This window comes from Ictalurus punctatus, chromosome 8, assembly GCF_001660625.3.
Source record: "Ictalurus punctatus breed USDA103 chromosome 8, Coco_2.0, whole genome shotgun sequence".
Taxonomy (NCBI): Eukaryota; Metazoa; Chordata; class Actinopteri; order Siluriformes; family Ictaluridae; genus Ictalurus; species Ictalurus punctatus.
This window is the reverse complement of record NC_030423.2, coordinates 12,245,925-12,272,427: the sequence shown is the minus strand read 5'-3', so window position 1 is coordinate 12,272,427 and position 26,503 is coordinate 12,245,925. Positions and strand designations below refer to the sequence as shown.

The 26,503-nt window shown below is 41.2% G+C and overlaps 1 protein-coding gene across 1 annotated transcript in view; it reads left to right on the top strand.

The window, feature by feature from the left end:
- The first annotated feature begins 3,058 nt into the window (after nucleotides 1-3,058).
- Nucleotides 3,059-26,503, top strand: part of mcf2a (MCF.2 cell line derived transforming sequence a) — a 47,294-nt gene continuing 23,849 nt past the window's right edge. Inside the window, exons 1-7 of the mRNA XM_017474172.3 lie at nucleotides 3,059-3,974; nucleotides 13,079-13,147; nucleotides 14,520-14,634; nucleotides 14,989-15,079; nucleotides 25,167-25,286; nucleotides 25,475-25,591; nucleotides 25,673-25,822. Coding sequence (XP_017329661.1) covers nucleotides 3,881-3,974; nucleotides 13,079-13,147; nucleotides 14,520-14,634; nucleotides 14,989-15,079; nucleotides 25,167-25,286; nucleotides 25,475-25,591; nucleotides 25,673-25,822 — 756 coding nt within the window. The 5' untranslated portion in view covers nucleotides 3,059-3,880. The remainder of the gene's footprint in view (nucleotides 3,975-13,078; nucleotides 13,148-14,519; nucleotides 14,635-14,988; nucleotides 15,080-25,166; nucleotides 25,287-25,474; nucleotides 25,592-25,672; nucleotides 25,823-26,503) is intronic.

Here is a 26,503-nt window from a genome sequence, read left to right as displayed (position 1 = left end):
GCAGCAGTTCTTAGGGACAAGTCTACACTATGCATTAGTGTGCTTATCCACTGAAGACAGGGTGAGACATGGGCATAAACTGTTTTTAGGAAATTTTTTCGGTAGAAAAACAGCAGTAGAAGTGTGTCAGGTTCAGGCACTAAAACGAAATCAATATTATTTGCTGAGAAGGGCCATATTTTCCACTCTCTGGTATCACCTCTGTAGGTGAGGATAGAGTAACTCATTACTCGAGTAAGCAATTATATTCTATTTTATTTGTATAGCGCTTTTAACAATGGTCATTGTCTCAAAGCAGCTTTACAGAAACATATGCACACAGGATACAGATTTTAAATGTGTGAATTTATCCCTATTGAGCAAGCCAGAGGTGACGGTGGCAAGCAAAAACTCCCTAAGATGATATGAGAGGAACCAGACTCGGAAGGGAACCCATCCTCATCTGGGCAACAACGGATAGTGTGAAAGTAAAAGAAAGTTCATTATGGTTTTTATATGAAGTCTGTTTGTTGAACTAGTCCACTGTTCACTAAAGGAGACTTGAGTGCAAAATTGTATGTGGTAACTGCAGTCCTAAGGACATAGTGGCAACCGTAGTCCCAGCAACCCTGAGTTCCAGCGAGAATGTTCATGTGGAATTGAGGTCCAAAACCATTGCCATGGTACTTCAAGCGGTACCATCCTCAGCAATCTCCAGGCAGCACTGCTTGGGGTCGTCCTCAGAGGCAGAATGTAGCCTCCAGTTGAGAGCTCCATCCAGAGGTAGGGCATCAGGACGGATCAGGCAGGTCCAGAGAGCAGAAAGGGTCAGGATCACTGACATCTCCATAATATCATGTGTGGCTCGACAGAAGGTGAGAGGGAAAGAAAGAGATGGGGAGATTGTTAGGTATGCTTACTATCCCGTGATGGGTAAGACCTGTGCTCTTTTCTTTTAATATTTCAGGAACATCCGTGACTGAACTTAATTCAGTCACTTAATGTCAGTCAGTTAATGAGTAGTTCACATGTCTGTGTTTCAATCATCAGCACAGGGTAATTAGGGGTCATATTGGTGCAGTGGATATAAAAAAAAAATGCTATTTTATTTCACACTTCCTTGTAAAAATAATATTTATAATAATACTAATAAAAAAAATGTTCCAGATCTGTCAAATTGCGATTGGAACTCCTGTGCACAGCTCTCAAGTCATTCCACAGGTTTTGGATTGGAATGGTCAGAGCCCAAATCAATGTTGATCATCTTATTCTTAAGCCATCCCTTTACTGACTTGGATTTGTGCTTTGGGTGGTTATCATGCTGGAAGGTGACATTCTTCTTCACCTTCATCTGTCTATCAGAGGCCTGTAGGTGTTTTGCTAAATTAGATCGGTATTTAGAGCTATCCATGATTCCCTCCATCTTAACTTTAGCCCCAGTCCCAGCTGAAGAGAAGCAGCCCCATAGCATGATGCTGCCACCAGCATGCTTCACTGTGAGCATGGTGTTCTGTCTTATTTTTGTGCAAAACATATCTAAAAAAAAAACAAAAAAAACAACTTTTTGTCACATGGTTTGCAGTGAGTGTATGTTTTTCCAAAATATAGTCGGACTTGCCTAATTTTGTGATTTATTTTATTTGTTTATTCACTTTGGGAATGCACTTCAGTCTTGCCACTCTACCCTATAGCCTAGACATATGAAGAATACAAGAGATTGCTGTCACACGCAGGGAGTGATCATCACTTGACAGATATTCCTGCAGCTCCTTTAATGTTACCGGCAGCCTCCCTGATAAGCTTTATTCTTGTGCTTTAATCAAAATTATGGAGGGACACCCTGTTCTTGGTAATATCACTGCGGAGCCCCATTTTCTCCACTTGTTGATGTCCTTGGTACTTTTAATGTTTTAGGAACTCTTTACTACCCCTCTCCTGATTCATACTTTCCAACAATGAGATCCCGTACATGCTTTGTAAGCTTTTCACAGATCATGGTGTTAGCAAAGCTTGGATGAAACCAAGATGTTAAGAAAATCCTACCGAAACAGCTGATCTTGATTTGGGGGTAATCATACTCACATCATTGATGACAGGTGTATGATAAACAGGTGTATGATGTGTTTGATTAATTCTGAGCATAATCACATGCCCCATTATAAAGGTTGTGCACACTTATGCTTGGCTGGCTGTGGCTCAGTTGGTAGAGTGGGTTGTTCATTAATCATAGGGTTGGCGGTTCGATTCCCGGCCCACGTGACTCCACATGCCGAAGTGTTCTTGGGCAAGACACTGAACCCCAAGTTGCTCCCGATGGCAAGTTAGCGCCTTGCATGGCAGCTCTACTACCACTGGTGTGAGTGTATGGGTGAATGAGACACAGTGTAAAGCGCTTTGGATAAAAGCACTATATAAGTGCAGACTATTTACTTATGTAACTAGGTTATATTAATGTTTTTTCTGTTTCTTTTTTTTCTTTTTCCTAAAATGTTTGTTTTGTTGGTTGCTATGATTCGTTAAAAATATCTGAATGGAAAAATATCTGACATGATTTAACTTGGTTTCATTTTTTTTACATTACAAAAACCTGCAATTTTAACAGGGGTGTGTAGAATTTTTATATCCACAGTAACTTTAACTTTAAAGATACAGTGCCCTCCACTAATATTAGCACGCTTGGTAAATATGAACAAAGATGGCTGTGAAAATTTTCTTTATTGTTTAACCTTTTGATCTTCTGTATTAAAAAAAAAATCTCACAAAATTCACGTTAAAGGAGAAGACTCGGAGCTGTTATCTTGGCAAAGGGAGGTAACACTAAAAAGGTCCCAATAATTGTTGCACACCTCTATTTACCAATGTTTGTTTGTTTGTTTTTTAACCTGTGTTTGCACAATTGCTTGATATAAATGAGAGCAGAGTATTTTTGTGAATCTTTTGAAGTAAAGATCAAAAGGTTAAATAGTGAAAACAAATTTTTCACAGCCGCCTTTGCTCATATTGACCAAAGGTGCCAATATTAGTGGAGGGCACTGTATATGCAGATGTTACAATGACCCTCAGTGAGCAGCTGTCATAAATATAGGTTATGGAAAATGATTTCCTAAAAAGTCTGGAAACTGTAATAAACATGGATATTGGAAAATGAGTAGTACTGGATATAGGTACATATCTGCAATTGTTCTCTTACAATACGTTTGCTCTCCATGTCCGTTTATGTTTCCACTACCGCTCTGCTCTGTTGTTTTATGATATGAATGGTGAGTGCAAAGCAGAGAAGAAAAAATGTTTTTCTTTCCCATGTAATGATCTACACTGTGTGAGTGAGAGTACTGACATAGCAGTCTGATGCAGGAGCTTCCACTTAGACAACACAACAACAGTGGAGGGATTTTGCCACTCCCTCTATGCCAGTCTGACCAATGAGGGGAGTGGAGACAGCAGTACAGGGAGGAGTCTGGAGATGGAGTGTTAGCAGCCTCACACAGAGCTGCAGCACTGACGCACTCTCATCCACAGAGGCAGTGGTGTGTAGAGAGAAGAAGAGGACTGTTATGGAGTGATACTTCACAGACGAGTCATTACAGTTTGGATTGTCCTGACATCCGGCACTTCTCTACCTTATCCTCTGTGTGCATGTGTTTAGCATAGGGTGAACTGGACTTTCTCCTAGTCACAGCAGTGTGTGTGTATGCTTGGTGTTAATTTTCCTAGATGGCACCCTGAGCTGGAGAAGCCGGAATACACACTTTGCTCCATTCAAAGTGACTGTCAGGAGAGGAGCCCTGATCCAGCTCTATGCTTGGTACTTTTCATTACTTTTAGGATCCAGACGCAGGAAGGATGTGAGGGTCTGGAAGGCCCGACATTGTGGTCTTTAACCCTGAAGCACGGCTAGGGAATGGGCCCAGGCTGTCCTCCCCAGCCTCAGAGAGACATGGAGGGCTATTATGGTCTTCTGCAGGCTGGCACTGTGCTGGAGAACACACTACAGCGTGAGTACTCATCACACACAAACTCGTCCTGGGTGTATGGCTTAGTGGACAACACACAGCCATGCACCTGCTGGTTTAACTGCTGCTTGTTTGCTCATCTGGATAGTCATCTTAATACTGATGCAGCATGGATTATTTTAAACCCTGAACAACTTCGACCCAGATTCTGAATTCGTTTATGATCTGCATATACAATGTAGCGGCTATGCCGTGTGTAAGGCTTAATTATACACAGTGATCATATTTCCATACAGTATAATTTGATCTAATATCAATGTCTGGACAAGTTACAGCGCAATACACATTTCTGAGAGTATCTTGGGTATCATTTATTATATTTATAACACTAACCAACTCCTTTGTTACGGTAATAAAGAGCTGATTGGACAGTAAGTATATTTTGCACCCAGTGTTTGATTCCCCATGCTTTTCTTGCCTTGCTGTGATAAAATAATGAAATGATAATAAGCTTTTCAACATTTTTAATACGACTACTGGTTTTCTCACGCCAATAAAACTGAAATACCATGATATGTATCGTGAAAGTGTTGATAGTATGACGTATCATTCCCCCACCCTTAAATTTCTTTTACCTGTACTGCTTTGTTAATGCATTTGCTTTATCATGATAATGCTTCGTCGACCATCCTGGCTGGCCAATCCTGTAATCCCATTCTCATCACGCATGTGATTTAAAGCGGTTTGTTGGAGGATGTGGGATGGGATGATGAGAATGACATTCTGATCACATTGCGCTGCACCAGATGGCAGAGCAACCACCGATACAGTAGTTACCCATCTGCTCTGAATCTCCGTCTCCTCATTTCCCCCTGCAGCCCCAAAACATGGCTTCTGCCTCAATCGGTGACTCAGCATCTGAGTGCTGTACTGCTTAGCTTCACTGACCACTTCACTTTCTCCTCTCCTTTCCATAAGTACATATTCTGTAACAAACAAGAAAAGTTATCAGTGACCTGAAGGAATGCTCTGCTTCCTCAAAAGTAATATACAAGCTTTGACCTTATTGTCAAAATGTAACACATGCTGATTCGGACACAGATTCTGTGTGTGGTTCTACTTTATTGGCCTCTGCTCCATTTGAAGGTAATTCTGCAGCTATTCACATCTATTTTTACCTGATGTTATGGTTAGTGCTGTCTAATGACCAGGGTAACATGATCCAGCTGCTCTTCTCAGACTTTTGGGTTGGTTCAGTGTACAAAGAAACCCATGTACCGGTGTAAAAGCATCTTGTGTTTTCATTTGAATATTTAACTGGCTTGTTGTTTCCATGAGCTTTAATCCTTCTAGTAGCAGTTCTGTAATGTATGTAGAGTCAGTTTAAATCTCCACTGTCCTATATATCACTGTACCCCAGAGTAAAGACTACCAGGATTAGAATATATATTCCTGCTATCCAAGTCCTCATTTCTAACGTGGTTCCTCATTTCTAGTAAGGTGGTTATTTTTAAGCACACTAAGAACAATGGCATGTCAAGCCTAGACAAGGGATAATGTATTGATTGTCTGCATTAGGCTCACCATACTGGAGATACAGACAGAATCAGGAAATGAAATAATAGAAATACTAGAACATGTTCACTATTACAAATCTATCCATCAGACTTCATTTCTTTCATATGCTTCCCCTATAATCACTCAAGCCGTTAATCCCCTTTAATCCTATTTACACAAAATGCCCTCACACCAGTGTCCTTTTCAGGAAACAAAACGTGATCAGCTATGAAAACTGGCCGTATGTGTGTGTATGCCTAGAGGATGGGTGTGATGCACTGTTTTTCTGATAGGTTGTCAGATATGCCTACACAGTAATGCGTATGAAAGGTTGTATTTTGGCATTGGCAAGGAAGAAGGATTTGAGTTTGTAAAGAAGAAGCCTGCGTGAATAGGTCAGGTTAGTGACATGAGGCGAGAAGGATCAAGGCTGCGTGCATCAGAAAGTATGATCTGAATGTTGTTCAGAGTGATTACATGATCTTGATGTGGTCATGCATCTCTAGGGATATACAGCAGCTCAGTCTTGCTGGGATTTAACCCTCCCCCCATACCTATTTATAGTGGTGCTTGAAAGTTTGTGAACTCTTTAGAGTTTTCTATATATCTGCATAAATATCATCAGATCATCGTCATTTCATAAAGAGAACCAAATTAAACAAATGAGACAAATATATTATACTCAGTCACTTATACTCATTTATTGAGGAAAATAATGCAATATTACATTTCTGTGAATGGCAAAAGTATGTGCACCTTTGCTTTCAGTATCTGCTGATCTTTAACAAACTGCAGACGGCAGCAATGTTCTTTTTGGAGAGCAGTGGTTTTCTCCTTGCAACCCTGCCATGCATACCATTGTTGTTCAGTGTTCTTCTGATGGTGGACTTATGAACATTAACATTAGCCAATGTGAGAGAGGCCTTTAGTTGCTTAGAAGTTACCCTGGGTTCTTTTGTGACCTTGTAAACCATTACACGTCTTTCTCTTGGAGTGATCAGTGGTCTTGAATTTCCATTGGATTTGTGGAGTCCAAACTATTTAGTTTTTAGGTTTCGTAACATTTTCCAGCCTGATGCACTTTATTCACTTCCGCAAACGGGTTGTGAATATCAGACTTCTGACAGATCTCTGTTCTTTAAACAAAACAGGGCTCTTATTCACACCTGATTGTCATCCCATTGATTGAAATCACCTGACTCAAATTTCACCTTCAAATTAACTGCTAATCCTAGAGGTTCACATACTTTTGCCACTCTCAGAAATGTAACATTGGATCATTTTCCTCAATAAATAAATGACCAAGTATAATATTTTTGCCTCATTTGTTTAATAACATTTGTTATCTAACACTGTTGTGGTACACTGCAGTGGTTTTAATGTGGTTTTTTTCAGGATAGATTAAAATAATGACGTTGTACATTCCATTTAGGGAAAGAAAAAAAAACACACTTAGGCAGATCGCCTAAGGGGTTTCCTTGCCTAAATTACAAAGGCAAAGGGGATGGTGGGAGGAAGCGACAGTATATCCTGTATCTCCCAGCATCTAGACCAAAATTTAAACGATATCAGATAAATGTTAAGTTGTTTTGAGCTGAAAATGTGTTCAAGAAAAGTTACAAACCGAAAACCAGTTCTCACTCAGCTGAGCTATAAGTGTACACATACTGAGCAAATAGATGGTTCTGCAAACATCATCTGTGCAGCCACCCTCAGTAATAAATGAGAAGACTGTCTCTAGGTCTATGTGTTTTGCCATGGGCTATGTGGGTAAAGCCAACATAATGTCAGGACATGACTGGATCCTCAGATAAAAGGCGCTTTATTGGCATGGGAGAACAAACATGGAATAACATTCAAGCATTAAATGAGCAGAGCAACATAATTGCGCCCCCCCCCCCCCCCCCCCCCCCCAAACACTCATTTTAACATGCATGTAAACCATTATCTCTTCTTATAATGACTGCTTTTAAAACGGCAGATTTGAACGTCTGCATTATTAGAAATAATTTGCAGGATTAAACGGACTGAATTTGTCAAGAGCTCTCATCACACCACACATTTTCTCTGTTCACCTTTTTGGTGATGTGTCTAAACATTAAACCACCATTTATGAACTAATAATAGTAATTCTGATTATGCTAACATAATGACAAACGTTGTAGTAGTAGATGAATGAATACATTTAAATAGAAATATTTTTTTAAAAATAAAAAGTTGAAAATTTAAAGTAAAACTCAAAGATATCCTGAATGAAGGAAAAGTCATCTAATATTTCTCATTATGAGATTATTATTGAACAAATATAAGACCATTAAGGCTATTTCTAGACATTTATTAATTTTAAGCATCATAATGTCTTTTGGGAGCTAATTTTGCTTATTTATAGATTTATAGCTTAAAATGACTAAACAATATCTAGAAATAGGCTTTATAATCTTATATTTGTTTACTAAAGAGAGATATTGGTTTGGTATGCCTATATTTAAGATATCAAAGATATTTTTCTTGCTAGAATTTAATTTTTTTCACTCCCTGCATGGGGTGGTGTGGCTAGATTGTAAGTGGTTTCTCTCTCTCTCTCTCCCTCTCTCTCACACACACACACACACACACACACACACACACACACACACACACACACACACAAAAAAAAACATCCAATCCTGCCTTAATTATGCCTTAACATACGGTACATACACTCACCCCAGACCATATGGCAAAATGTGTTCTGGTCTGATGTGACACAGGTAGAACTTTTAGCATAATTCTAAATGATAGGCACAAAACAAGAAAGTTGATCACTCAAAGAACAGCATATGGTGAAACATGGTGGTGGCAGCATCATACTATGAGGCTGCATCTCTTCAGCTGGGACTGGGGCTCTAGTCAAGACAGAAGGAATCACAGCTCACTTCAAATGTCAATCTTTTTGTCAATCTATTTTGTTTGCAGGGATCCGTTAGACAGCTGAAGATGGAATGGTATGACTTAAAGAGGGCTGTGCACAGGAGATCCATTTACAATTTGATGGATCTGGAGCATTTTTTCAAGGAAGAGTGGAACAAAATTGCTAAATCAAGATGTGCTAAATTGGTAGACCCTTACCCAAAATACTGAGTGCTGTATTACATGTACAAGCAAGATGTGCTTTAACAAAGAATTAGTTAAGGGGTGTGCAAATTTATGCAACCATGTTATTGTACGATTTTTTTTCTTCTTCTTCCTCCTGAAATGTTTCTATTTGTTTTTACATTTATGGCATTTGGCAGACGCCCTTATCCAGAGCGACTTAAATTTTTCTCATTTATACAACTGAGCAATTGAGGGTTAAGGGCCTTGCTCAAGGGCCCAACAGTGGTAACTTGGCTTGAACTCCTGACCTTCTGATCAGTAACCCAGAGCCTTTAACCACTAAGCCACCACTGCCACTTGAATTTTTTGGTTGCTATATCACATTAAAGGTGGAAAAAAGATCTGACGTGATTTATCTTCGTTTCATTTGTACATCACATCAACCTGCAATTTGATAAGGTTTCTGAAGACTTCATACATCCACTTAAAAGTAACGATCAAATAAATCCACGTAGTGATGCACTGATGCTCACAATGTCTTGTTTGGTCAACCATTAAATATTTATCTCTGATTGAGTGACTTCATTCATCATGATCCGCTCCTGCTGCCAAACCTTTCCACTGGCCCTGGCAGCCTTCTATGCACAAATAATTACATTAACTCTTAGATGCTTATACAGTATTCATGTCCTACATTTATTATTTAACAGTGAGAGGCATATGTTAATGAGCGGCACCTGTTTTCGTCATCTGTAAAATAAGTAATATACTGTATTAGTGCTCTGTTACATGTGCTAACCTGATATAAACGTATTTACTGTACAAAACTGACTAGGTAGAAATGAAAACTGTTCTGTTAGTGTACCAGATACTTCTGTAGCATGTTGTTTGGAAAATCCAGTGATTTGAGTAATAAGGTACAGATTTGATATATTATAATATGTTTTAATATTAGGCATGGGCAATGTGGAAAGAATAAAACACAACAGGACATGTTGTTGTAGGAAAATAATAAAGAATTATTGCTACCACCCTGAATTTGATTATTTTCCTGCATTTAACATTATATCCTACAGTGTTTTATTCTTCTAACTAAAACAACATATTTTCATTTATTACAGAACATTGCTTAGAATGTTTTTATCTATTTACAATCTAGATACATCTAATTTTGTGGAATTTCCATGAAATAATTTTACTTCTGTTATCACTTAGGTTTTGTTTTGTTTTTAACCCTGTTTTATGATCCCCCTCTCCTTCTTGGAGTTAATAAGACATGCCATGTTACCAAGACACCAGAAAGTCCTCGATCTTCTCCCATGCTAGAAAACTTAAAGAAACAATTTAAAGTGCACCTATTATAGTTTTGAAACATGCCTAATTTTCTTTTAGAGGTCTCATACAATAGATTTACATGCATCCAAGGTCAAAAAACACTTTAACGTGCTCATAATTTGAACTTCAGCATTACCCCCACCCCCCCCCACCCCATGTCAAAAATGACTCGTTCAATGATCCATTCTAAAGGATTTGTTCTAAACTCCTCCTTTCAGAGCGCATACTCTGCTAGGATTGTTCAGATGTCCCAGTCTGTTGTGATTGGTCTACCGCTGTCAGTGTGTGTCGAGAAGGGAACTCCCACTACCATAACAAGTTTCAGCTCTGTCTGTTCGTGAGCAGCCAATGAAGACCAGAGGCAGGGCTTTCTGTTACAAACCTATGTAGGTTAGTACAGGAAGTAAGTCTGGGATTACTGATGACTCGTTTCTGCTGTTCAGAATCGGTTCATCTTTTGGGAGTCAATAACTCCGTTTGTCGTGCACTTTTTTTTTTTTACTTTGATTTTTTAAAAACTTTGCAGATGATTTTACATTCACAAACAGCTCTATAACACACTACATGAAAGATAATGTCTAAAAAAACCCATAATAGGTGCAGTTTAAATGTTCCCTCACAGAACATATCACTATCAAAAAATTATAAATATTTTATAATTGATAAAATCCATTTCTGTGGAACGTCCACCATACAAGTTCCTGTGTAAGTTGTTACTATAGAAACAATAACATATTAGAAAAGCGCATTAATATCAACCTGTGGTATACTTTGCAGCAAGAACTATACTGTCATATAGAGCTACTGTTATAAAAAAAATGTTTTTTTTTTAAATCAGCACTTTCTGAACAATCAAAGAATTAAATAGTATTGCTGTATAAGGCAAAACATCACAATGCATTAATACATATTAAGAATAGATCGTACTGTTCTCGTATCATGTATGTACCATGATATTTAGTTTTACTGAGAGTTTTCTAGCAAAGTATCAATGATGAAGTCTTTACAAGGAAAACGATTGATAAAAAAATAATTGTACCTTGTATCGGTCACTTGTTGCTCTAAATGGTATAATATACAGTGTTTTCATAAAAGTCAATCATGTTATTTTGAAATGCAAGTGCAGTCTTAAGCAACAACTTTAGTGTCATTAGAGTTCAATTCATTGAGAACTGGAACATTACTGTTTAAATCATAAGTAGGAAGTGCGGTTGCTGGTCATGTGTGTGTATGTAATTTGAACACTGCAGTGAGCATTGTGTTATGTGGCCACAAGCCATGGGAATTCATCAGTGTTTCTAGGCTTTTATTCCTTACTCTGCATAATGTAACTACATAACGTTTGCTATTAGTTTCGTTGTAACTGTCGAATAAATCATAGTAGCTACTAAACTATATGCTTCAAGATAATACATGACTTTAATGGGTTACCATGTAATCAAGCACATGAAAGCTTCCTCTAAATAACGTGACATCACAGGGACAAACTGTGCATGAAAAGAGTCGGATGTGGATGAAGTTTGATGAACTATTAATATTCCGGTTATAATTCAGCTAGTTGTGAGGACCACTAGCTGTCCTGCTGTATGAGGGCCTTTCATTTGTTAATGACTGGCAATTGTAAGAGAGAGGTATTAGGTGTCTGCTGTGGGAGGGAAAAAAAAGAGACTGTATTGTACAGTAGGTCAAAGCAAACTGCATTACTACAAAGAAATACAGACTAAATTCAACAACCTAATGCAATAATTAACCAAACAATGGTGATATATAATAACTACATATTTATCTATTTTTGACAACCATTACAAATGAAAGACATTTATCTTACCTTGTTAACACCTACATTGTCATATGCTGACATAACGGCTAAAGTTAAATGATCGATGAATCATTCAGTACAATTACCTAGCAAATCAAGAAACATCAACCAAACAGCATTCCAGGTTTTTTTTTTTTTAATACAAAAGAGTTTATTTAAGGAGATTTTTTTTTTTTTTTTTTACAGTACAGGTAAAAAAGAAACTGAATGCAAACAAGTGCCTAATTCAGAAGCGTTACAGTAGTAAACCAGAATTGAAAAAATAAAATAAAATAAGTATTAAAGAGTAAGATATCTTAACACTTGGTGTTTTAAAATTTATTTTATGGGTGCAAAGCAAAAAGTATGAAACCTATCTTCAAGGATAAAATAGTCCTAAATCTTAACCACTGTGCAAAGGGGTATTACTACTGATAGTGGTACTAAGTACACATCTGCTTGCAATACGTTCCACAGGTAAGAATGCTGCTGCAGAGTCAATAGGTGTGCACCTTAAACTCCATACCTCCACAGGCTTCCCAAAGAAATATCTGACTGGATGAGGGTGTAACCATGTTACCTTTGCAACAACATGCCTGAGATTTTACATTTATCACTAGAAACCTTTCTGCATTCCTAGGACGTGGCTCTGAATTTGGGTCTAGGACTGTTTCCACACAGCTGGACTCACTAAAACACCACTTAGCAGAAACACAGGCAGATCTTTCAGCCATGCAGCTACTAACAGAAAGAGCTACTCCAAGACTCCTTACTTTAATGCACATCCTAACAAACAGCCCACTTGGCTGACAAAACCTTTTGGATATATTTTATGGTACATTGATAACAGTATATCCCTTTCAGATTCTCCTGGAATGACTCAATTATGTTTAAATCCTCCAAAGGAAGTGTTTCAGATGAGATTTGGGCATAATGTACATCATGTCACTAGTACAGTTAAGAGATGTTAAGAAATCCAGCACTATAATTATAAGCCATTGGCGTATAAAGCTGCTGGTTCTACTGAAAATGCCTCGTGACTTGAACTTCAATGTTTCTGTTGTTGTTATGATACTGCCCTAACATTCCATTGAACCTCTCAAAAGAAAAGCTCCAAACAGAAGTGCAAACTATTTTGCAAGAGTGCATGTGATTAACATACTGCACTTTTGATCATGCGTGAGATAATTTAGTCAGTAATGTGATTAAGCTGAACATTCCTGCTTAACTTTGTTGTTTTGCCATGTGGACACTGGATGGCATTGGAACAATCTTAAAAATATCTTCATTATGTCAAGATTGGTTTGTTGTGGCTAACCGCCACCAAACCAGTGAAGTTTTTCAGTACGATGAATATGATCTCTTTCTATCCTTTATCCAGAGGTGGCGATTCCTGTGAGTTTGAAAGAGGTGGCTGGCTATATTGAGAAGCAAGTGGCTTATTTATCAGGTGAGGGACTGAATAGGTTTGTCTTCATGGTATCCCATTCGTCTTTGCTCTAATGATTTGTGTTAGTCAGAGATGATTGCTCATACACTCAAAGCATGCAGATATTAATGCCTGACAGTCCACCTTAATAGGAACACCTGTATACCTGCTCATTTATGCAGTTATCCAATCATTCAATCACGTGGCAGGAGCACAATGTATAAAATCATGCAGATACATGTTAAGAGCTTCAGTAAATGTTTACATCAAACATCAGAATGGGGAAAAAATGTGATCTGTGTGCCTAGGGCTAGGGTCTCTAGAGTTAACATAGAACTGTGGGGAAAAAATAAGATCAGAAATCAGAGGAGAATGACCAGACTGGTCTGAGCTGACAGGAAGTCAACAGTACCTCAAATAAGCACTCTTTATAACTGTGGTGAGCAGAAAAACATCAGAACGTACAGCACATCAAAGCTTGAGCAGTAGTAGAAGACCACACCAGGTTCCACTCCTGTCAGCCAAGAACAGGACTCTGAGGCTATCATGGGCACAGGCTCACCCAAACTGAATAGCTGAAGACTGGAAAAAGACCAGGTGATTTTTTTCTTCTTCTAATTTTCAACTGTCCGAATTGGGTGAGTCTGTGCCCATGATAAGCTTAGATACTTGTTCTTGGCTGACAGGACTGGAACCTGATGTGGTCTTCTGGTGTTGTACATGCTGAGATGCTGAGATGCTTTTCTGCTCACCCCGGTTGTAAAGAGCTCCAACCAATCTGGCCATTCCCTCTGACCTCTATTATCAACAAGGCGTTTCCACCCACAGAACTGTCGCTCACTCATACTGTAGTTTTTTTTTTTTTTTCCGCACAATTCTGCATCAACTCTAGAGAATGTTTTGTGGGAAAATCCCAGGAGATCAGCAGGTTCTGGAAGACTCAAACCAGCCCGTCTAGTACCAACAACCATTCCATGGTTAAAGTCCCAGAGATCACATTTTTTCTTCATTCTAATGCTTGATGTGAACATTAACTGAAGCTCTCGACCTGTATCTGCATGATGTTTTGCATTGTGCTGCTGTCATAAATAACTAAATAACTATGACAATTTATAATTGCATAAATGAGCAGGTGTACAGGTGTTCCTATTAAAGTGACTGATGAGTGTATCAATGTAGCATTGTTTTTTTTGTTTTTTTTACATTTTTTTTATTTGTTATTTTTTCCCCTATTAGGAAAGTCAGCCAAGCAGAAAGTTGTGACTTGGATATTCATTTCTACTGTATATATACACAAAAAGCTTACCCATTTACACCTATTGCACTGTCAGTCATATTTACAACATACTAGCATGGTCAAGGACATACTAACACTGTGATCTGGTCTCTTCAGGGGGCCGTGGCGAGGATTCTAGTGTCATCATTACTCTCCCAGAATGCTCAGATTTCAGTGATATCCCAGAGGAAGCTCTGGCTAAAGTCCTCTCATATCTCACATTGATTCCACGGTATGGGAGACTGATTAATCTTCTCCTCTTGCTTTCCTTCTCTCATTGCAATGCAGCACAACAATGCTAGTTTATATATTCCGTCCATGTTAAATCAATACAAGCTACCTCTTCTCAGTTCTTTAGCTATTACAGTAATCTTAATTTTACTGTGTAACCATATGCTTAAAACGTATTTAATCATTTCTCTGCCATGTAGTTGTTATTTAGGCATGCATGTTATTTAGCAGCATACTATATACAGTATTATTTACAAGCATTTCCCAGTTGGTAAGCATTAAAAGATGAACTCTTTAGTTTCTATACTGCTTCCATTTACTGCTTACAGTAATGTACAACTGCTGATGTTTTCAGAGCACGGCAACCTGGAGTAAAGTTTATCATCATTCTGGACCGAAGACTGGATACCTGGAATTCCATCAAAACAGCACTTGCAAGGATAGCGGTGAGAAATTACAACTTATGAAACATATTCAGCCAACCCTATCCTACCTCTGTTCACAACATATACATGCATGTTAGTGGTGAAACGTTTGGATTGTAACATACATACAGTACTGTGCATAAGTCTTTGGCACCTTATTTTTTTAGTACAAACTGTTATCGGTTTTTATTTTATGATTTTTACATTATCAGTCAGTACCAAAAGCATTTTAGATTTCCAAACATTAGTTTTCCAGCACAAAATAAAATGTTACAGAAAAATGTTTGTATGTTAGTAAAGAAAGCAGCATATTAAGTGGTAAGATACACTTTTCAGATTAAAAACACAATGAATGCTGCCGGATTTTGCTGCAAAAATAAGAAGCAAGTGCGACAGTTAAAGTCTCCAGAAGAACCGTGACTGGTTCTGCAACATGCTCAATAAAACCTAGGGCTTATTTCCTTATAAAACTGCATTAATTCTACCTGAGACTGCTTTTTTTTCTTTTCTTAAAGCAAAGGGTTGTCACACCAAATATTGATGTTGTTTCATTTATTACTGTTTACTGCTCTTTATAGTATTTTTTTTAAGTAGAGAAATATTCAAATATTTTTTTTGAAGGAATCTTCGCTCTTTTATTTGCATGTGCCTTTTGCACAATACTGTATGTGTGTGTGTATATATATATATATATATATATATATATATATATATATATATATATATATATATTATATATATATATATATAATATTACACACAGTATCTCACAAAAGTGAGTATACCCCTCACATTTTTGTAAATATTTGATTGTCACGTATCGTGACGGAGCGGAGATAGGACAGATGCAAGTGCAGTATGAACAGTTGTTTATTTTAAAAGAGAGACAGGCAGACAAATCCAAAACGTGATCCATAAACGTAATCCAAAACAGGTGAAGGTCAGGTGATCGGCATACAGGCATACACAGGGTTAAACATGAATCAAGGTCGTGGTCACGGAAAACAGGGTCGATAAACAAAACGAGAAACATGAACTATGACGAGGAACTGGGAGCGGATAACCCAGCGTGAACTAACTCTAAACATGGAACGTAACTAGGACTACTGTATGAACTAATCTAACTCTACGATAATCTTCTGCGTTGTGTGCTGGGAGGCGCGCAGTATATATGTGGACATGATCAGCGTCTAAACTTCTAGCAGCTGAGGGCAATACAGACACGTGAAATCCCAGCCAATGACAGAACAGGGAGGAGACATGACAGAAACATAAACAAAACACATGTGTCCAGATGTCACTACTGTCAACAGTGTAAAAGCAGGTGCTCGCGCATTCGTGCTTAGAGCACGCTGCTTCAAAGGGAAATCATGACAGAACCCCCCCCAAAGGCACTCCTCCCGGAGTGCCATGAGTCATCCCATTTCATTGGCAGCCCCGGCCCCCTGGGCTGAATGTCCCAAGCAGAGCCAGGAAACCGCACGGTGTTCTTGGCGGAGCAGGGAAGCAGAGCGACGTCCCTGGCTGAACAGGGAGGCAGAGTAATGACCACAGCCGGGCAGACAGGCTGAGCGACGTCCTCGGCAGAGCAGGGAAGCAGGGTGACGTCCTCGTCGGAGCATGAAAGCGGGGCGACGTCCTCGTCGGAGCATGAAAGCGGAGCGACGTCCCCGGCTGAACAGGTAGGCAGAGCGACGACACAGCCGAGCAGGCAGGCTGAGCGAAGTCCTCGGCGGAGCATGAAAGCGGAGCGACGTCCACGGCCGGGCAGGCAGGCAGAACGAAATCCTCGGCGGAGCATGAAAGCGAAGCGAAGACCACAGCTGGGCAGGCAGGCTGAGCAACGACCACCGCCGGGCAGGCAGGCTGAGCGAAGTCCTCGGCGGAGCATGAAGGCAGAGCGACGACCACAGCTGGGCAGGAAAGCAGAGCGATGTCCTCGGCGGAACAGGAAAGTGGAGCGACGTCCTCGGCGGAACAGGGAAACAGAGCGCTGTACTCAGGAGTGCAGGAAAGCGAATTGAAGTCCCCTGTAAGGCCAGGGAGAGGAGCGTGGGCGTCTGTGAGGCCAGGGAGAGAAGCGTGGGTCTCCGTGAGGCCAGGGAGAGGAGTGTGGGTCTCTCCGTGAGGCCAGGGAGAGGAGCGTGGGTCTCCGTGAGGCCAGGGAGAGGAGCATGGGTTTCCTCGAAGCAAGAGGGGGGAACGATGTTCGCCATCGAGCAGGAAGGCTGAGCGACGACCTCAGCTGAACAGGGAGGCTGAGCAACATCCACAACTGAGCAGGGAGGCTGAGCGACGTCCACAGCTGAGCAGGGCGGCTGAGCGACGTCCACAGCTGAGCAGGAAGACTGAGCGCCAACCTCAGCTGAACAGGGAGACTGAGCAACATCCACAGCTGAGCAGGGAGGCTGAGCGGCGTCCACAGCTGATCAGGAAGGCTGAGCGACCTCCACAGCTGAGCAGGGAGACTGAGCGACATCCACAGCTGAACAGGGAGGATGAGCGGCGTCCACAGCTGAACAGGGAGACTACAGCTCTGGAGTGGAGCTCTACTCGTAGGTCTCAGGCGGGGGCTCTGAGGTCACCAGGTGAACTATGGGCAAGAGCGGATCTTGGGCGGTCGTGTCGGTAGACCCGGGCGTGAGCAGAACTTGGCTGTGCATGTCAGCGGACTCAGGCATGAGCAGAACTTGGCTGTGCGTGTCAACAGACTTGGGCGTGGGCTGAACTTGGGCGGCTGAGTCGGTAAACTTGGGCGTAGACTGAACTTGGCTGGCCGGGTTGGTAGTCTTGGGTGTGGACTGAACTTGGGCGGCCGGGTCGGTAGACTTGGGCGTGAGCTGAACCTGGGCGGCCGGGTGAGTAGACTTGGGCGTGAGTATGACTTGATTAGTAGGCTTAGATATTAGCGGATCTTGGTCAACTGGATCAGCAGGCTTGGATGTGACATCAGGAACTTGAGACTTGACTTGGACTTCAGAGACTGGAGACTTGACTTGCACCTCAGGGACTTGAGTCTTGACTTGGACTTGGACCTCAGGGACTTGAGACTTGACTTGGATTTCAGAGACTAGAGACTTGACTTGGACGTGGACCTCAGGGACTTGAGACTTGACTTGGATTTCAGAAACTTGAGACTTGACTTGGGCCTCAGGGTTGAGCTCTGGTGCTGGAGCCTCCCTGTTGACCTCTAGATGGAGCTCGGCAGGTGAGCCCACCTCGTGGGTCTCAGATTCGAACTCTGATCTCGCCAGGTTAACCCCAGGCTGTAGATCTGGCGCTGAGACCTCCTCCTAGGTCTCGTGCTGGAACTCTGAGGCAGCCATGTGGACTTCTGGTTGGAGCTCGGCGGGTGAGACCTCCTCGTGGGTCTCAGGTTCGAACTCTGATTCTGAGGTTGCTACGTTGACTTCTGGCTGTAGTGTTAGGGGCTTTTCGGTGTAGACGTTTGTGCTGACGCCAGCTGCTCTTGAAGCATTCTTTAGAGCAGAAAAATGCTTCCTGGAGGCCCAGCTTCTTGCAGGTGGGACATTGAAGCCGAGTCCCTCTCCCGCAGCCCTCAGTCATACATTGCGGAGAATTCCTCCCCGCGTTGGCCGGAACATGAAGTGGATCACAGGTGACTGCCCTGTCAATTCCCTCATAATAGAGGTTGAATGGCGGGTCAGCCTGGGGCTGTCCATTGACTCTCCACCCCAGTAAATCCAAACCATGAAGTTGTCCGGGCTGCATGAACTCCTCCATAAAAAGTTCCGCAAACTGAGTGACATCATGTAGGACCCAGCACTCACCAGCTGCTCCGCCCAGTCACAGGCCGGACCGCAAAACCTGGACACCAGGAACCCGATCCACTGTCTCTTAGAAGGCTTGGGATATGCCAGGCTGCAAAAATACACCTGGCAGCTAAACAGAAACTCCAGCGGATAGCTCCCCAATCCTGCTGTCTCTGGCGGAGGTTCGACATCGTACCTTTGGGGAAATTGCACGGACGAAAAACGCGGCCAGTAATCCGAGCGTTCCCCGATGAGGTATTGTCCTACTACTTCCCTGGTTTCTGTAGCGTGACTTCTCTCTCGTCCTCGTGCTGCATCTGTGTTGTGGCGGAAGATTCTGTCACGTATCGTGAGGGAGCGGAGATAGGACGGATGCAAGTGCAGTATGAACAGTTGTTTGTTTTAAAAGAGAAACAGACAGACAAATCCAAAGCGTGATCCATAAACGTAATCCAAAACGGGCGAAGGTCAGGAGATCGGCTAACAGGAATACAAAGGATTAAACATGAATCAAGGTCGTGGTCACGGAAAAAAGGGTCGATAAACAAAACGAGAAACATGAACTATGACGAGGAACTGGGAGCGGATAACCCAGCGTGAACTAACTCTAAACATGGAACGTGACTATGACTACTATACGAACTAATATAACTCTACGATAATCTTCCGCGTTGTGTGCTGGGAGGCGCGCGGTATATATGTGGACATGATCAGCTTCTAAACTGCTAGCAGCTGAGGGCAATACAGACACACGTGAAATCCCAGCCAATGACAGAACAGGGAGGAGACATGACAGAAACATAAACAAAACACACGTGTCCAAATGTCACTACTGTCAACAGTGTAAAAGCAGGTGCTCGCGCATTCGCGCTTAGAGCACGCTGCTTCAAGGGGAAATCATGACATTGATTATATCTTTTAATGTAACAACACTGAAGAAATGACACTTTGCTACAATGTAAAGTAGTGAGTGTACAGCTTGTGTAACAGTGTAAATTTGCTGTCCCTTCAAAATAACTCAACACACAGCCATTAATGTCTAAACCACTAGCAACAAAAGTTAGTATACCCCTAAGTGAAAATGTCCAAATTGGGCCCAATTAGACTTGTGACTTGTTAGTGTTACAAGGTCTCAGGTGTGAATGGGGAGCAGGTGTGTTAAATTTGGTGTCATCGCTCTCACACTCCCTCATACTGGTCACTGGAAGTTCAACATGGCACCTCATGGCAAAGAACTCTGAGTTTCTGAAAAAAAGAATTGTTGCTCTTCATAAAGATGGCCTAGGCTATAAGAAGACTGTCAAGACCCTGACACTGAGCTGCAGCATGGTGGACAAGACCATACAGCGGTTTAACAGGACAGGTTCCACTCAGAACAGGCCTCGCCATGGTCAACCAAAGAAGTTGAGGGCACATGCTCAGCGTCATATCCAGAGGTTGTCTTTGGGGAATAGACATACGAGTTCTGCCAGCATTGCTGCAGAGGTTGAAGGGTTGATGGGTCAACCTGTCAGTTCTCAGACCATACGCCGAACACTGCATCAAATTGGTCCGCATGGCGTTCGTCCTAGAAGGAAGCCTCTTCTAAAGATGATGCACAAGAAAGCCCACAAACAGTTTGCTGAAGACAAGCAGACTAAGGACATGGATTACTGGAACCATGTCCTGTGGTCTGATGAGGCCAAGATAAACTTATTTGGTTCAGATAGTGTCAAGTGATGTGTGAGGAGTACAAAGACAAGTGTATCTTGCCTACAGTCAAGCATGGTGGTGGGAGTGTCATGGTCTGGGGCTGCATGAGTGCTGCCGGCACTGGGGAGCTACAGTTCATTGAGGGAACCATGAATGCCAACATGTACTGTGACATATTGAAGCAGAGCATGATCAGTATGTAGTATTCCAACATGCTAACGACCCCAAACACACCTCCAAGATGACCACTGCCTTGCTAAAGAAGCTGAGGGTGAAGGTGATGGACTGGCCAAGCATGTCTCCAGACCTAAACCCTATTGAGCATCTGTGGGGCATCCTCAAATGGAAGGTGGAGGAGCACAAGGTCTCTAACATCCACCAGCTCCGTGATGTCGTCATGGAGGAGTGGAAGAGGACTCCAGTGGCAACCTGTGAAGCTCTGGTGAACTCCATGCCCAAGAGGGTTAAGGCAGTGCTGGAAAATAATGGTGGCTACACAAAATATTGACACTTTGGGCCCAATTTTGAACGTTTTCACTTAGGGGTGTACTCACTTTTGTTGCCAGTGGTTTAGACATTAATGGCTGTGTGTTGATTTATTTTGAGGGGACAGCAAATTTACACTGTTACACAAGCTGTACATTCTCTACTTTACATTGTAGCAAAGTGTCATTTCTTCAGTGTTGTGACATGAAAAGATATAAAGAAATATTTACAAAAATGTGAGGGGTGTACTCACCTTTGTGAGATATTGTGTGTGTGTGTGTATATATATATATATATATATATATATATATATATATATATATATATATATATATATATATATATATATATTTACAGTATGTTGTGCTCCAATATAAGCTCTGATTTGGATGCAAATGTTAATTTGTGGAAACTACTTGAAGCATTCGTTGTGTTGAACTATTTCAATTGCTTTTGTTTGATTTGTTCATTGCAAACAGCTGAAAGTCTTTAAATTTTGATAATAAACCTAATTGGCAATGGGGGTTGAAGAATTTTGATTGCAACTGTATATAAATCATCATTATTGGGGCTGCACACTTAGGCCCATAATCACTTCGTATTTGTCCATGGTGCTGATTTGGTTGAATTTTCTTCTGGCCTCTGATTTTGCTTCATTTTACTGTCAATTGATGCATGTTTATCAACAAATATAAAAATGTTATACCATTGAAAGCTACTGGCAGAAAGGGAAGCAAAGTTTAGAACTACTGAAGTACTTGTCACCCTTTTCAGCATGTTGTAATTAGCCATTGGAAATGGGCCTGTCGTTATTGGTGTTTTATCATATTCATCATGTGAATACTGGTGTATTAACTGGTAAACAGTTAAACAGTAAATTTAATATATTTGAAAAAAAATATTATACTTTCATTGGGCCTTATTGCAGGCTAATGGCCTGACAGTAGTTATGAGTGAGACTGAAAGAGAGGAGAAAATGACAGAATGACTGTCTGAGACTGATAGAAATACTGACAGAAAGATTGATGGAGAGACTGACAGAGTAGCTGAAGGACAGGTTGAAAGAAAAGCTGACAGAATGAGTGATAGAAAAAACTAATGGGGAGATTGACAGAAGGACAGACAATGGGAATGATGGAGAGGCTGAAGGAAAGGCTGACAATGAGACTGACCAAGTCTGACATGGAGAGCGACAGACAGACTGACAGAGGCACTGATCGAGAGAGCAATGGGCAAACTGACAGACAGTCTGACAGACATATTGACTTAAGAACTTTCAGAGAAACTGATGGACAGACAGATGGACAAACTGACAAAGGAGCTGACAGAGAGACTGATGGACAGAGAGTTGGACAAACTGCAAGAGGAACTGGCTGAGAAGAGGTTGATGGACAGACTGGCTGAGAAATTACCTGAGAGAAAGACAATGAGACTGACAGTGAGAGGGACAGATACAGAGATGGACAGAGAGACTGACAAGACTGATAGAGAGACAGACGCATAGACTGACACAGAGACTGAGAGGGACCAACACAGGGACCGACCGGAAGACAGACACTGAGACAGACACAAAGATGGACAGGAATACTGACAGAGAGACTCTCAGAGACAGACACAGGGACAGACACAAGGACTGAGAGAGACTGATTGGAAGACCGACAGAGAGACTCTCGGAGACCGACACAGGGACTGAGAGAGACCGACACAGGGTCCGACTGACCGGACAACCGACAGAGAGATGCTCAGAGATGGACACAGGGACGGACACAGGGACAGAGAGAGACTGACTGGAAGACTGACAGAGAAGCTGAGACTGACACAGTGACTGACACAGTGACTGACACAGAGACTGTATATCACAGTTAGAGGACAAGTTATACCTACTTATCTCTTGATAATAACAGCATACTGTGCTGAAGCTATAACGTTTAGATTGCAGGACTTTGGTGTATGTGTTGAACATTTTTAGCTTTAAGAACTTGCAGCAAGGAATTTCAGCTTCTAAGCTGAAATCACAAAAATGCAGAAATGAAACACTTTACTGACGCAATGGAGCAAACCTGTAAAAAAAGAGCTTAGTGAGGCTTGCGTATGATTGGCCAGCTGCTGCACGCAGATATACCTGAGTTTAGACAGCATGCGCTACGTGCAGGTTATACATGATGAGATTGTGCTGTGTGGAGAAAGCAGAGAGAGAGAGAGAGAGAGAGAGAGAGAGAGAGAGAGAGAGAGAGAGAGAGAGAGAGAGAGAGAGAAGGACTGGGACTGCGGGTGGTTCTGCAGCCACCAGAGTACTGCATCATGCATGCAATGACAGGAGAGGACGAGCTGATTTAAGGGATTATCTGTACTTTTTAAACCACTGCGGTCATGAGTGTCCCCTGTTCCTTCTACGGAGTCCTGCGCAAGTGTAATGAGGATACTGCAATGGTAACACTCCGGCATTTAAAGGGTTAGAGTGGATTTAGCTTATTCATACCGTTGCTGGCTTGAATCTGTGTTTTAGCTGAGACTTTAAAGAAAACCCCGCTTTGTATTGAGACGATCCTTAAAACATGTTTCCACGAACGACTGTTCACAAACTGCTTGTTTGGTTTGTAAGCATTATTTGTAAGCAATGTTATTAATGTTGGGTCGGATTTGTTTTGTGGAGAGAACTCTGCAGAGATTTACACTTCATGCTTGGTAGTCATCAGCTGGTCATGTGGCAGCTTTTCATTTCTTGTCCTTTTCCCATGCACCATATGGATGGACTTGATCTCTGCAGCGGTTTGCATCCTGTTACAGGATCAATAACAGCAGCATTGAGCAACACCGGCACAACTAAACGAGGACAAAGCGAAGGTCTTTTTTCATTAACACATTAACTGAAATAGCTTTCTTGCTAATGATGTGTCAAAGGAAGAAATAAACTCTTTCTCCAGTGCCCTCCAGAATTATTGGCACCCACCATGAATTTAATATATAAAAAATAACATATGATATCCTTGTTTTAATCCTTTATGGGATTGAATGTGTTACAGCAGCAGCTGGAATGTACCATGTGAGAAGGTAGATAATAAATATGACGGTAGTGGTGTCTGTATGACAAGAATACAATATGCAATACAATAAGTGACATTTAGAGTTCAAACATACAAGGACATGTACTGTATAGTTTGATTGATGTGTCCTTTTTCCCCTCAGACACAAACAGGTTTATTGAATCTAGTGCAATGTTTTCTACAACCTTACAATTAATATTTTTCTGCCCTTGACCCTGGAGAGAAGAAAAGCACTGAGTCTCTGTCTGTGATGTCTTAAAAACATTGGACACTTTTGAGGAGGGATCTTGGTCCACTTTCAGAACATGTCCAGCTCCTTTATAGTCTCAAATGTGTGTATGTGGTCTTCTCTGTCAGACTGCAATTCCATACAATTAGCTCTGGACAACAAAACCCAAATGGGATGGAAATAATTTGCTTGTAATAACTTGTTTCCTAATAATCAGTGAATTCAGAATAGTATTTGTTGAAATTGTATTCATTCATAAGCAGGATTTTTCTGTTTTCCCATAGTGATGTAGGCTGGCCTGCTAATACAATAATGCTTAACTCATAGCTATCACTAGGCCTAGTTTGAACGTGAATTTACTGGATCATGTATGGATAATCTATTTAAAATATCACACCTTAACTGAGTATTCACCAAAAAGGGATAAATATTTATAATCAAAACATGCAATCTGAAATTATTATTGACCGTTTCCTTTCAATAAACAGCTAAAAAGCGGACATATTTTCAGCTCATGCTTCTGTTCCACTCCCATCATCTTCTTTACGTCTTCGTTCATGACGCAGTTGAGCCGCGAGATTCCGAGATTCCACAGAAACAGCAAATAATAAATCAAAACAAAGCCCTACATGGCAAAATAAACCTTTCCTGAAATGTTTCTGCTGTTTATTAGTATTATTTCCTTTTTTCCCCACCACAATGCATGCAACATAGAAATGTGACATTTCATGAGATTAAATATTGTTTTCTAGAGTTTGACACAATCATGATTCACAATCAACACACACATTTTTTAAAAAAGTTAATAAACATTTTTTAAATTTGCATATTGTTGCAATGTGCTTCATGATACTTTTTTTTTGCTTTTCTTTTCTGTCCTTCAGGCATCTTTTCCAGGAAACCTTCACCTGGTATTAGTACTGAGACCAACCAGCTTCTTCCAGCGCACATTCACGGACCTCGTCTTCCGCTTCAGCCAAGAGGACTTTATGCTCAAGTTACCTGTAAGACCGTCTACACTTATTCTACTCAGATCTGCTCCTGGAGATGCACAACACTGCACAGTATACACCTTACACCATAATTACCCCTGTCCCTGTATTAATAGACTGTGTGTGTGTGTGTGTGTGTGTGTGTGTGTGTGTGTGTGTGTGTGTGTGTGTGTGTGTGTGTGTGTGTGTGTGTGTGTCAGGTTGTGATGCTGAGCTCGGTTACTGACTTACTGCGCTACATTGATGAGAATCAACTCACTTCTGAATTTGGAGGCACTCTGGACTACTGCCATAGCGACTGGATCTTCCTCAGAACTGTACTGCGCTGCCACTTACACCCCTCTATTTACAGATAACAGATGGTGATGTTACTGATAAAGCGTCTTTACTTTCTACAGGCTATAGAGAGTTTCGCAGTGACTGTGAAGGACATTGCTCAGATGCTGCAGGCTTTTGGCACAGAGTTGGCAGAGATGGAATTATCACAGGAGAGCAATGCCATCGAGCTGCTGCTGCTGTCACACACTGAGAAGTACAGGAGACTGAAGGTACTGTTGAAAGTCAAAACGTACGCGTTTGTGTATGTGTGTGTGTGTGTGGGGGGGGTTATTACAGTAATTACTGATTGTGTGTATATTCAAAGAATTTTTTAACAAAAACAAAACTATATTTGTACCACAGAGCAGTTGAATCTTTTAATCTGGTAAGGAAGTGTTGATTATCGGTTTCTATAACAGTAGTTCCGTCACTAATGCTGGCTACAAGGCAACACTTACAGGTACACTTGACTCTGATAACAGCATTGCATTTTCCCTATGTGCTGAAAGTCCAAACAGGAATGCATGTCAAAAGCCCTGCTGCCACCAAAATTCACTCCGAATTACAAATAATGCTAACTAGCTATATTAGCTTTTAGCATAGCGAGCCATGTTAATTGTTCAACACTTCTGACAATCACCTGTTAAATGGTGTTGCCAAGACTTATGCTAATGCTAATCAGGCAAGGGCAGAGCAGCCACAGTTTGTGCACATCATGGGGTATTTCTGCTCAAATAGCAGAAGAGCCTGCTCAATAGAAATAGGTTTTGATCACAGGAAAATAATTACAGGGAACACTGATTGGAACAGTATTTAATTTAGGGTGGCACAGTGGTAGATTTTCTCCCATTTCACAAAGACATGCCACTAGGTGGATTGGCTAAGATACAGTGCCCACCATTAATATTGGC